The sequence below is a fragment of the Apteryx mantelli genome, chromosome 1 (genome assembly GCF_036417845.1).
Source record: "Apteryx mantelli isolate bAptMan1 chromosome 1, bAptMan1.hap1, whole genome shotgun sequence".
NCBI classification, from domain to species: domain Eukaryota; kingdom Metazoa; phylum Chordata; class Aves; order Apterygiformes; family Apterygidae; genus Apteryx; species Apteryx mantelli.
In genome coordinates this window covers 140,334,062-140,346,667 of record NC_089978.1, presented here as the reverse complement: position 1 = coordinate 140,346,667, position 12,606 = coordinate 140,334,062, and the positions used below count along the sequence as shown (strand labels likewise).

Sequence of the window (12,606 nt, the reverse complement as noted above, 5' to 3'; positions counted from 1 at the left end):
AATAATCTACTAAAGTTATTAAATTTGCCAAAGCAGTGGATACCATGCATCTCTGCTGTATTTACCCCACCAAGAGACCTTAAATAGCTGTTGTGATCAGATAAAGAGCAAAATGTCCTAATTTTTTATCATTTGGAAAGATATTCTTTTATGACATCCTTATGTTTATCCATCTCTCATGACATCCCCACTTTCTGTGGTCAGCTAAAGACAGGCAGATATAGACTGTTGGCAGTGAATGTAGTAGTATCGTAGGCACCAGGTGCATGTTAAATAAGAATTAAAGGAAACTATGTCAAATCTGACATTTTAAAAAAAGTTTTCTTTATGATAATTTATAATAAAGTTTGGGACATGCATTTAATAACAGTGAAGAATAATGAAAGAGTTTAAAGGCAAGATACACCTATATTTGTCAAGCAACGCCATTTGTCTATGACACTTTTCATACCTAAGGTAGAATTTCTGTTTTATAGAAGCTCCTTATCTTCTAGTACTGACAATTATGATCAGTCCTGAGCATAAAAAATTCTCTGAGAATGTGTATTCTCTCATGAAAATAAAAACATTCTACACTTTAATACATAATAAAATAATAAATAAAAAATAAAGAATTTAGCATTGTATTTTGATTCTAAAACATGTCTTAAAATCATAGGGCCAGAGAATCTTCAAATTATCCGTGAAAGGGGAAATATTATTTTTATACAAAGGAGTTATTGTTATTTTAGAATTTTATATGACACGCCTCATTTTGTTTTAGGTCACTTAAAATTTGTGCCTTGGTCAAAATAATTTACATTATTTTCACTCTGTAGATTCTGTCTTTTAAATGCCTGTCTCTTTGACTGCTCTGCTGCATCTCTCCATAGAAAATAAAGATTCGTGTCTAGCCAGTTTTCATGGCGCAATAGGGAAGCCATCTCTGAAGTTCTGTGCCACGTATAGTAATTTTTCTCTCTGTCTCATGACTGGGTCGCCTAGTGGAATACTCAAACACAGGGTCAATTTCATGTTGCTGTTCAAGCTATATTAGTAGTGTAGGTGATGGAAAAGGAAGATTTTTTTATTTTATTTTTTATTTTTTAAGATAAAATTTTAATTACCTATTCCATCTAATGGGTAAAAACTTATTTCCTACAAAACAAAGTTCTTGCTACCATTTAATAGGAATATAACAGTCACTAGATAAGCTCCCATAGTAAAGTCTGTAAAGTGACTCTACCCTTGGTGTGAGCAAGAAGAAACAATTTAAGAAAATACATTGCAACTTAATGACTCTTCTGTTACTGTTTTTCTGGGATGGGATCAGAATGTTTTTCCTTTTGTGCCTCCCCCCCCCCTTTTTTTTTAATAATGGAACAATTCTTGTCACATTAGTTTAAGCAAAAAAAAAAAAAGAGAAAGACATTCAAAGTACAGACTTTTTTGCCAGTGATACATGGCAATTTCAGTGTATACACAGTAGGATTCAGCTAAATATAGAGTTTCACATGCAGAAGTTATACTCCTTTGTGAGTTAAATTTTTTTGATTGTCTGAATTTATATAATACAAGAAGTGAAGGTAGCTGGAAAGAAATTGGCTTTTATGAAAGTAAACTTGTGACTAGTTAAATACCCTGCAAAAGCCAGAAAACTTATTCTTCAATTAAAGTTTATATGAAGTACAGTCTATTGTTTGTTAACTTTCAAATTTTTCTGAGCCTGTGTTGAAACTACTGTACTGTAGCACTAGCGATATCCTGAAGAATCCTCATTTTGGCAAAACAGGCTAAGTAGTGGAAAATGTGGGAAGATAGTTCAAAAACTGGCAAAAGTCATTTCTATATAATATTGTTGTGCTGTGTGTTTGTTGTTTTTTTTTTTTTTAAGTTTTCAAAATTGCATTTAATGTGTGTGTTATGTTCCATCAAGTAAATATATTTCCAAAACAAAGATTATTTGAAAGATGGGACTTTTTTATTTTATTTGCTTTGTCTCCATTTGGGCCAAAGATCTGTTTTCTATAAAACTCATGTCTGTTTTAACTTATACAGTAATTTCAGCTAGTTTGCTATGTTGATTACTAGTTAAAAATAGTTTTCTATAGTGTGTATAAATAGTCCAATGAATATTTGGAAAATATATATTTTATAATATTGAGGGGAAAAAAAAAAACCCTGTATAGCACATGAGTTAAGTAACTCCTGAGCAAAAATAATAGCATTGTTTTAAGGAAATCAGAGTGCAATTCCTTCAAATGGTGATTTGGTTTTTCATATATTTGAATTATTTTTTTCTTTCTGCATGCAAATGCTGTAACTTCTTTAGAGTTCAGTCAGGTGCATGTGTGCACGTAGACATGTGTGCAAACACATGCATGCATACCCACAGAATTCCTAATTTCATTATCTTCTTGGTATTGTTTTGGTACTTTAACTTTCCACACTTTGACTTCCACTGCTTCACATTCAAGTGTGAACTTCCCGGGGGGGGTTGTTCTTTTATGTTTTAAATTGCTCAGAATTTCCATCTGCTTTTACTTGACTTGTGGTCATGAAGATGATGCTTGGCCCATGGGATCTTACAGCGTGCCGAGAGGATGTGGAGTTTTGTCAGCCAGTGAAATATGTCTGGCTTTTTTTTTTCTTTTTTTTTTTCTTCTTCAGCAGCTCTCATATGCTTCTCTTCTTGTGTGGTCTCACTAAACTGAGTATATTTAACAGAAATACTCTCTATCTTCTGTGTATTGCTCTCTTTTAAGAGACTGTGTATAGGAAATCTGAGATCCAAAAATTTTTAATCCTGTCTATGGGAAAATATAAATCTAAAAACAAAGTGGTGTTCCATAGAAAGGTACTTCAATAGTTGCACATTCTGAATTTGTAACAGCATTCCACGTTCTAGTTATACATAAGTATATGGTTGATTTCCAGTTTCCGATAAACATCCCAGTTATATCTTTGTTGAATATTCTGTTCTTTCTTTTTGCAGGCGCTGCTGCAGTCTACAGTTCAACAGCGAGAAGCAGCTATTGAAAAACAGTATATACTGACAATTGAAAAACACTCTCACAAATGTGAAGAACTTCTTAATGCTCAGGTATGGATGTGTACAGACAAGTATACATAGGCTATCTGTCTGTCGCATACATATCATTATCTATGTATGTATGCAATACAAAAAGCTTCATGATTTTCTTTTAGTTTCGGTTCTTTTCTATTTATTTGAGAAAATATGAACACACATGATCACCAAAAAAAAAGTAATTCACCTTGCGTCCTCAGCATAACAGTAAAGATAAATATTTGAAAAATGCACAACAAACAATAGGTCTCTGTTTGTGGGGATCCAAGGTATTTTATGACACTTAAACCCACTTAGCAAAAATTCAAGAAGATTGTAGCACTGAGGAGGAGGAATCTTAGAGCAATTAAATGCATACTCCTTTAATGGCTGTCATTTTCTGTAGCCTTGGAGAAAACATGCAATAACTTAATTTTCATATTTAAATGTAACATTTGATTGTATGGGGTTCACACAAATTATTGGTCCAAATCTTTTGATTCTTTTTAGGCAGTAGACATACAAACAACTGTTGTTCAAACCTATTCTCGTTTCATGGAAATCTTGTATAAAAATAGAAAAAAATATTAATATGAGGAATTATATAAAATTCAGAAATATATATACATAAATATGCTTATATAGTGCTTACCTTTACCACTTAACATTGCTTGATGATTGAAGGAGCACTGCATAACAAGTACTTGAAGTCACATCAATTACTGATGAGTATCTGGAGCATCTGAACAGTGTAAACCTGGCTGGTTTTTGAAAATATCTTAGTTTGATTTAAGTACAACTCACGAATTGGAATAATAACTGTGATTAGTAAATAAGTTTTTTGTTTTGTTTTTTTAAGTCAGTTAGTTTTCTAATAGCATTCTAAGGTTGTTTACATTGTAATTAACAGTTACTTTTCAAATACCATGAGCAGCAATTCTACTAAAAATGGAAAGAATAATAGTTTGTTTATCAGTTTAACTTTCCTGGAGTAAATTAGACCTAAACACATCAAAAGTCCATTTGAAATATTCCACCGTTTTCAACAGTATTTTATGAATGTCTGACTGTTATCATATCTGTTAAATATATCACAAATATATAAGCATCTGTATAAACAGTGTAACAGAAAGAGGCATAACAGCTTGGAGAAATCAGTTCTGTCTTGCAAGAGGAACATACTGCACAGAACTACAGAGTTCTGCAATGCATACCCTATAGCTATGCCTAAAAAGGAAGTAAAAATGGATTTTTATAAAATGTTTTGTGTTTCTGAAATGAATATATTGTGTACTGATTTACTATAACCTTCTGAATGTTAAAAATGAGTGAATCTCATGAAATCTGGAAGCATTATAGAACAATTTTTTGGGGGTGTACTTTCAAATTTAGCAAAAATACTGTTCGATGATATGTAACATTTCAAACCACCAGTTGGGGACAGAAGTGTGCGAACATTCAAGAAGTTCAAACTTACCTGGGGATCTAAATGAGATGTTTTTTTCAGTAGAACTCATGAGTGTGAGGGGCCTGTTCTTGGCTGTAGGACAGAAAAGTACTTCTGTTATAACACAGGAACCAGTTCACATCATGGCTACATTTAATGTAACATAATATGACTTTTGGACCCCAGAAAAGGCTTACTTTTTGTTTACAAATTTCCAAGTATTTCTTATTCAACTCAATCAAGGTTTACTATCTCTAACTGTGATATTAGCCTCTGGGATTTTGAAGCCTAAGCAAGCAGATAAAATCTGTGAGTGTTTATGATAGAATTATCAGTTTTTATAAAATAACACTTATGAATTTTGTTCAGTCATAAAAGTTTGTTGGAAGAGGTCTGAGAAATGCATACTATGGATTTTTTTAATATATCTGTTTTTAAATGTATTATCTACTTATGTGTGTGTTCTAGCATTTGTTTTTCTCCAAGGCATTTGTTCTGGGCTAATAGTTAAGATTGCTGACATGATGACTAATGACTATACAGCAAGTTGATTAATATTCTTTATTATGGCATTGTACATACATATGTATGTTTATATTGAGAATTAAAAGTATTCATCTTGCTTCATTTGAAGAGGCTTTATGCCATAGCAGTAATCACACAGTACAAGTATGCTCTGAAAATAAGCATAGCGCTGCTTTTGTTGTTTTATTTTAATATTCTTGTTTTACAAGCAGTATTTTGCCTTCACACCATTGAAGCAGTTTCTCCAACCTTCTAAATTTTTGTTCTCTTCTGCTTGCCATTCCTTCCAAATTTTCTGCTGTTCTATTTTGAATTCCACAAAACGAAAGGTATCTCATGTAGTTTCATGATTCCTTTGTTATGCTTTCTCCTAACCTCACTCCCACCTTAACAGTATCCTGCTCCTACCTTCCTAAAATGGCTCTTTGGGAAAGAGGAAATGCTGTTTTTTTTCTGTGCTAGTATTTAACTAATCATTAGAGTCTATTCAAGTTTTTGGTATTTAAGCTGTATTTTCCCTGGGTGTCAGTGATGGAGGTATATGGTAAAAGCCTATCTGGAAAGCTACCATACTCCTGATGTATTCCATTTACAATGCTGTGACTTCCAGGCTAGGGGAAGAAGTGAAAGGCCCAGTTCTATCTCGGTTTTCTGCTAGCCAAATTTCTGGAGTTAATCCTTGTGACATGCAAGATTTTCCACCATACTAATTAGCTATAGGTAGCATCATTATCAGCTTCTCCTTTCTTTTCTCCTCCCCTCCGAGAGCGAACTGTCAGCTCATTGGCACAAGTTGTCTTTGATTATGTACAGGCATACCTCAGAGATACTGCAGGTTTGGTTCCAGACCACCACAATAAAGCAAATATTGCAATAAAGCGAGTCACATGAATTTTTGGTTTCTCAGTGCATATAAAAGTTATATTTACACTATACTGTAGTCTATTAAGTGTGCAATAGCATTATGTCTAAAAAAAACAATGTACATACCTTAATTAAAAAATACTTTATTACTAAAAAGTGCTAAAAGTGCTAAGCCTTCAGCGAGTCATAATCTTTTTTGCTGATGGAGGGTCTTGCCTCGATGTTGATGGCTGCTGACTGATCAGGGTGGTGGTTGCTGAAGACTGGGGTGGCTGTGGCAATTTCTTAAAATAAGACAGCAATGAAGTTTGCCGCATCTGTTGACTCTTCCTTTCACAAAGGATTTCTCTGAAGCATGCAATGCTGTTTGATAGCATTTTGCCCACAACAGAACTTTTCAAAACTGGAGTCAATCCTCTCAAACCCTGCCGCTGCTTTATCAACTACGTTTATGTAATAGTCTGAATCCTTTGTTGTCATTTCAACAGTGTTCACAGCATCCTCACCAGGAGTAGATTCCATCACAAGAAAACACTTTCTTTCTTCATCCATAAGAAGCAACTCCTCATGCATTAAAGTTTTATCATGAGATTGCAGCAATTCAGTCACATCTTCAGGCTCTACTTCTAATTCTAGTTCTCTTGCTGTTTTCACCACATCTGCAGTTACTTCCTCCACTGAAGTCTTGAACACCTCAAAGTCATCCATGAGGGCTGGAATCAGCTTCTTCCAAACTCCTGTTAATTTAATTTTGACCTCCTCCCATGAATCACAAATGTTCTTAATGGCACCTAGAATGGTGAATCCTTTCCAGAAGATTTTCAATTTACTTTGCCTAATTCCATCAGAGGAATCACTGTCTGTGGCAGCTATAGCCTTATGAAATGTATTTCTTAAATAATAAGACTTGAGAGTGGAAATGACTCCTTGATCCATGGGCTGCAGAATGGACATTGTGCTAGCAGGCATGAAAACAACATTAATCTCATTGTACATCTCCATCAGAGCTCTTGGGTGACCAGGTGCGTTGTCAATGAGCAGTAATATTTTGAAAGGAATCTTTTTTTCTGAGCAGTAGGTCTCAACAGTGGGCTTAAAATATTCAGTACACCATGTTGTAAACAGGTATGCTGTCATCCAGGCTTCTTTGTTGCATTTATAGAGCACAAGCAGAGTAGATTTAGCATAGGGGGGCTAACTGGGCTTAAGGGCCCTAGGATTTTCGGAATGGTAAATGAGCATTGGCTTCAACTTAAAGTCACCATCTGCATTAGCCCCTAACAAGAGAGTCAGCCTGCCCTTTGAAGCCAGGCATTGACTTCTCCTCTCTAGCTGTGAAAGTCCTAAATGGCATCTTCTTCCAATAGAAGGCTGTTTCATCTACATTGCAAATCTGTTGTTTAGCATAGCCACTTTCATCAATTATCTTAGCTAGGTCTTCTGGATAACTTGCTGCAGCTTCTACATCAGCACTTGCTGCTTCACCTTGCACTTTGATGTTATGGAGATGGCTTCTTTCCTTAAACCTCATGAACCAACCTCTGCTAGCTTCAAACTTTTCTTCTGCAGCTTCCTCACCTCTCTCAGCCTTCATAGAATTGAAGAGAGTTAGGGCCTTGCTCTGAATGAGGCTTTGGCTTAAGGGAATGTTGTGGCTGGTTTGATCTTCTATCCAGAGCACTAAAACTTTCTCCATATCAGCAATAAGGCTGTTCAGCTTTCTTATCATTCGTGTGTTCACTGGAGTAGCCCTTTGAATTTCCTTCAAGACCTTTTCTTTTGCATTCACAGCTTGGCTACCTGTTTGGCACAAGAGGCCTCGCTTTTGGCCTGTCTCAGCTTTTGATATGTCTTCCTCACTGAGTGTCATCATTTCTAGCTTTTGATTTAAAGTGAGAGACGTGTGACTCTTCCTTTAACTCGGACACTTAGAGGCCATTGTGGAGTTATTAATTGGCCTCATTTCAATATTGTTGTGTCTCAGGGAATAGGGAGGCCTGAGGAGAGGGAGAGAGACGGGGGAACGGCCAGTCGGTGGAGCAGTCAGAACACACAATTATCCATTAAGTTTGCCGTCTTATAGAGGCGTGGTTCATGGCACCCCAAAACAATTACAATAGTAACATCCAAGATCACTGATCACAGATCACCATAACAGATATAATAATAATGAAAAAGTTTGAAATTTTTTTTTTATGTTCAACTGTGGAAGTGACAGTTGCCATTGGAAGTCCATTCCTGGAGTGGGTTGAAAGGACAAGTTCCCTCAAAGTCATTGACCACTGTAATGGACACTTCCTGGTTTAAGTGGGGACAAGTTTTTTTTAGGGCTGCTGGGTTTTCAAGGAAGTGCATTTTCAAATCAATGTTTCACAAAGCATGCCAGACATTCTCAGGCTATATTCATGGTCACCAGTTTCATGGTGTCCTTCATCACTGAACAATTCCTCTCTTCTATGCCAGGAAGCAGTCAGGTTATCGAATGAGTGTTTAGGAAAGGAATGCGTATCAATTGTACCTTTCTAGGACTTGATATCAGAGAAGACGTCAATGGGCAACATGTCAGTTTGTTGTAAATGGGGAAATAATGAATTTCATTGTTACATTTTTCTGAGACAATAACCTCTTTGATATTGCCATGTGAAAATGAACACTAACTTTGATCTTGTGTTTGAAGTCATTTGTTCTATTAAAATATATACTGAACAACTTGGTGCTATGAAACTTTTTGATCAAAATACACTGCTTTGGAAAAACAAATGCCACTGACAAGAAAACCATCCAGAAAGCTTTACATGAAAAATTGAAGGGAATTTGAGTTGTACAAGGTATTGGATTCTGATTTCACTGTTTATACCTCAGAAAAAAACAGAGTATCAGATCTGTTTAAAAAAACAAATAAAAGATGTAGAAATATATATATATACAATAGAAAATTTCAGTACTTCATAAAATGCAGTCATATGTACAAAAGCAATTTAGTAGAAGTGTTTCAACGTATAAAGGCAGATACTGTGGTGTTAGGCCAAGCTAATTAGTATGATGGTACCCCGTTTTGACTTCTCATCCCTTTTTTTCAAAATAAGGAATTTTGGCAATAGATGCTCTCTTTTATATTTATGGAATAAATATCCTTTTGTAGTGGAAAACAAGGTCATTATTTGATTAAAATAAAATCTGTTTGTTCCATCCTCCAGCTTTTTCAGTGGTTTCTTTTTCGAGCTAAAGAAAATCAAACAGACCTTCAATTTTAGCATTTTATCAAATTATAAGGACTCTATTTTGTTTTTCAAGAAATTAGTGTCTATTTTTTTTCTAAGCCTAATTTCTTCTACGCTTGTTTTGGTATGTTTCTGATGTTCTCCAAAAATAAAAAGCTTCTGCTGCAATTGACAGTAATTTTTAAAAAATAGAATCCATTCAGGTTTGGATCTCAATGCGTCAAATGATCTGAACATAGTGAAGAATGGCGATGTAGAGATTGAGTTGTAAATTGCGCTACATTGTGTACTTATTTGATGATGAAGAATGCAGAGGAATTGAGACAAATTATAGTTTTCTTCTTGGTATCAAGTTTTCTGTCTTGTTCTGTGTTTTCCTAAGTATGAGAATGAAAGATACCAAGCCAAGTGTAGGAGTCAGTATAAAACGTATAGAATTTTTGCTTTATTAATAGTTGCAAATATCAGTAACATATTAATGCTATTCTCTCTGCTTTTTAGTTATGTTTTTCTTGCTGAGAAAGATGTCATAATTAATGGGTGGGATGTGAATCCTTTTTTCCCCTATTATAATTTTTCCTACTTAGTAATACAGAGAGAGATTTTGAAGTTAGTATGGTTGATATCACATCCACTATTTAAACCCCCTTCTTTATTAGTGATACAAATTGTAGAGGGAAAACACTTCATAGTTTGCAGAAAATGATTGCAGTAACTTTAAAAAGGATATCCCATAAAAGATGCTAGAAAAAGATGGAGTAAATCAGCATCTGTTATTTAAAAGTGTTTACTGTCTAGAACTAGGATATTGTAAGGAATTTTCTCATTAAATTCTTAGACCCTGAGCATCATAAGGTAAAGAGATTATCTGTTTTCACTGTAAGCCCTAGGAATGATGATTTATCAAAAATTTCTCTTATTATTTGATCAAGGTAGCTAGTCCTAAAAATGTAGTCTATATCATGATTGGTTGAGATATTCTATTTAAAGCAGTCAAATGATCAATCAAAATAAAATAGAATCTTAAATACCTTCAGGAAATCACTTGTCATGTATGAGAAATCTTTTTCTCTGTGTACAATTACCTTGCTCTTTCCTCTCCTTTCTTGATGGTCTTCTTCCTTACTGTCTTGTAAACAAGCTGAAGGGAAGCAGGCATTCATGGAGGGAGAGGAACGAAGGTACATATGGAATCAGATTCAAATCACACAGTCACTAAATTGTGACTTGACAATATCCCTCTTTTTCTCAATGTCTTCTCAAGGAAGCAGTAGCAATCAGAGACTGCTTATCTTGCATTTTATTAATCTGGATATTTTCCATTTTGGTTCATGTAAAAGAAGAATACAGAAAGAAAAGTAATAAAAGCGTTTAATTTTGTAGTTCAAGTGCATGCATAGTCTTCGCCCATATCAGTCATCTTTTCTTCTATTCTATGAACTTTTGCAAAGTTCTTTAAGCCTGTAGTTTTCTTTTTATAGAGTATATTGTGGTGAAGTTTTTTTCCAAATTTTAAGAAGCCAAAGCAGCTACTAGTGTAATTGATGAGACAGAACAGTACTAAAACAGTGTCACACAAAAAAGAACTCAGTTAAAAGTTCCCTCTGTGCTTTTGCATATTGATTTTTTTGTGATGATTTTATATGAAACTATTAAAGAAATATCACGTCTGTAGATGGAACAGCATTTTGAGATAAGCTGAGTTAGCCTCATGTCCTTAATTCTTTTCCTCTCTATATCATGATGTTGGCTGTAAAAGTGCTTTGTATTCATGGTTCTAGCTTGATAAATAGTTGTTCAAAGTCTGTTTGGTGGTGCTTGAAATTTTGCAGCAATTCTTTGGCACATACTCAAAAAAGAATTTTTAGCTTCATTTTGAAAACAATTTGCCGAAAGGTCATCCCAAACAAGTTCCATTTGGTGGAACTCAGTTTTTTAAAATATATGAATGCTCTAAAAATGGCTTATATGTGAGCTTGTGGGCAAGCAGAAATTTGGTGTGGCAAAGGTAATGAGCTGCTTGTGCGGGAATGTGATAGATGCCTTACCTTCTCCAGTGTTTGGATGACGCATTTGGATGTGCTTTGCATTTTCAGTAATCTCCCCACACACACATTTTCTGAAATACCAAATGTAGAATTTACTTCTGTGTTATATAATAAATGAATGTCTGTATGCAAGAGAAAATGTTTATTTGTTTCAGCAACTTAGTTCCACAATCAGAAACTATCATTTTCTATTATTTCAATTTTTTTAATATCTACTTGTCACATGCAGCATCTTTATATGATAATGTTTATTCTACAGATCTTGTTTGATTTTTCTCTTATAAGCAAAGAGGTTCTGTGCTTCTTTCTCTGTTAATGGTAATAATTGCGAAACTTATTTCATGCCTTATCAGGAGCATATGCTAATGCATCTGCATAGCTAATTAGAGAATTTGGAACATATGCATTTTAAGAAGACAGTAGTCAATTTTTGCAGTGAGAGCAGTAGGTACCTGCAGAATCCCAGTATATAAGAAAGACTGAAAAAATGAAGGGTGCAGTGGATATCATCTTTCCGGTTCATTAATTCTAAATATGTATGATAGGTCTGGAAATTCTTGAGAGTATTTTTCATATTGCTGTCTTTGGGCATTTCTGCTTAGTCCTCAAAAATCTTGCTGTTTCCTCATCTGGGAACAACTGTTTGTTCTTTTGCACCACAACAATATACTTCCTATCAGTCATTCTCATCATGTTTTCCTCTAATTCACCTTGCATCTAACCTCTCATCCTTAAACACAGTTTTTCTAGATGTATCTTTTCAGGTCTGTCTCTCTTCTGCTGAGGAGGAAGTTAGATTGTCTCAGAACTTCTTGATTCTGTGGTAGTTCTTCACTATGTAAAGGAAAAAAGTACTTAAAAGACTTCTCTTGTCAACTTGAGATATTTACTTCCAAATGCAGGATATCTCCTTGATTTCTGCTTATAGATAGCTATTTCAATGCTGGAAAGACACACGTTCCCTGCACCGCCACCCTCCCCCTTCCCCCCGCCCCGAAAAGTTTAGTTCATCCTAGCTCTGTGCTTTGGTTTTGATGTGTTGACCTTATATCCACTTATTGTTTAGTGTATATCTCCCAAAGTAAAAGTTGTATTGCTAATATCTAAAAAGGCACATGTATTTTTTTGGGGGGGAAAAAAAAAGTAAATCTTTACCAAAGTCTTCTAGCTTCATTTTGATCTGTCCACTATCACAAATAGTTAAAGGATGATTTTGCAGTCCCTTTGCAGTGTTAATTTAGACAGGATTCTTTCAGAGTCTGAAACAAAAATCTTATTTGGACATTGCGTTTGATAATCTAAGTTAAATCTTTCTTGGATTTGTCAAATTCCAGTTGAAAGTAGATCCTGAGTGTGTGGGATTTTTTTTTTTTTTGCTACCTTTTGCTTATATTTTGCTTATATTGCTTATATTTTCCTTAAAATCTTTGTTACTTGTTATGAATCTATATCATC

The 12,606-nt window shown here is 34.6% G+C and overlaps 1 protein-coding gene across 17 annotated transcripts in view; it reads left to right on the top strand.

Annotated features, from left to right (window-relative positions):
• CCDC91 (coiled-coil domain containing 91) overlaps positions 1 to 12,606 on the top strand; it is a 176,751-nt gene that overhangs the window by 87,882 nt on the left and 76,263 nt on the right. For all 17 annotated transcript variants that reach the window (XR_010885611.1, XR_010885614.1, XR_010885615.1 and 14 more), the window contains one exon: positions 2,975 to 3,082. Coding sequence is in view for 13 of the 17 variants with exons in the window: in XM_067304538.1 (XP_067160639.1) it covers positions 2,975 to 3,082 (108 nt within the window). In the remaining 4 variants the exon portion in view is untranslated. The remainder of the gene's footprint in view (positions 1 to 2,974; positions 3,083 to 12,606) is intronic.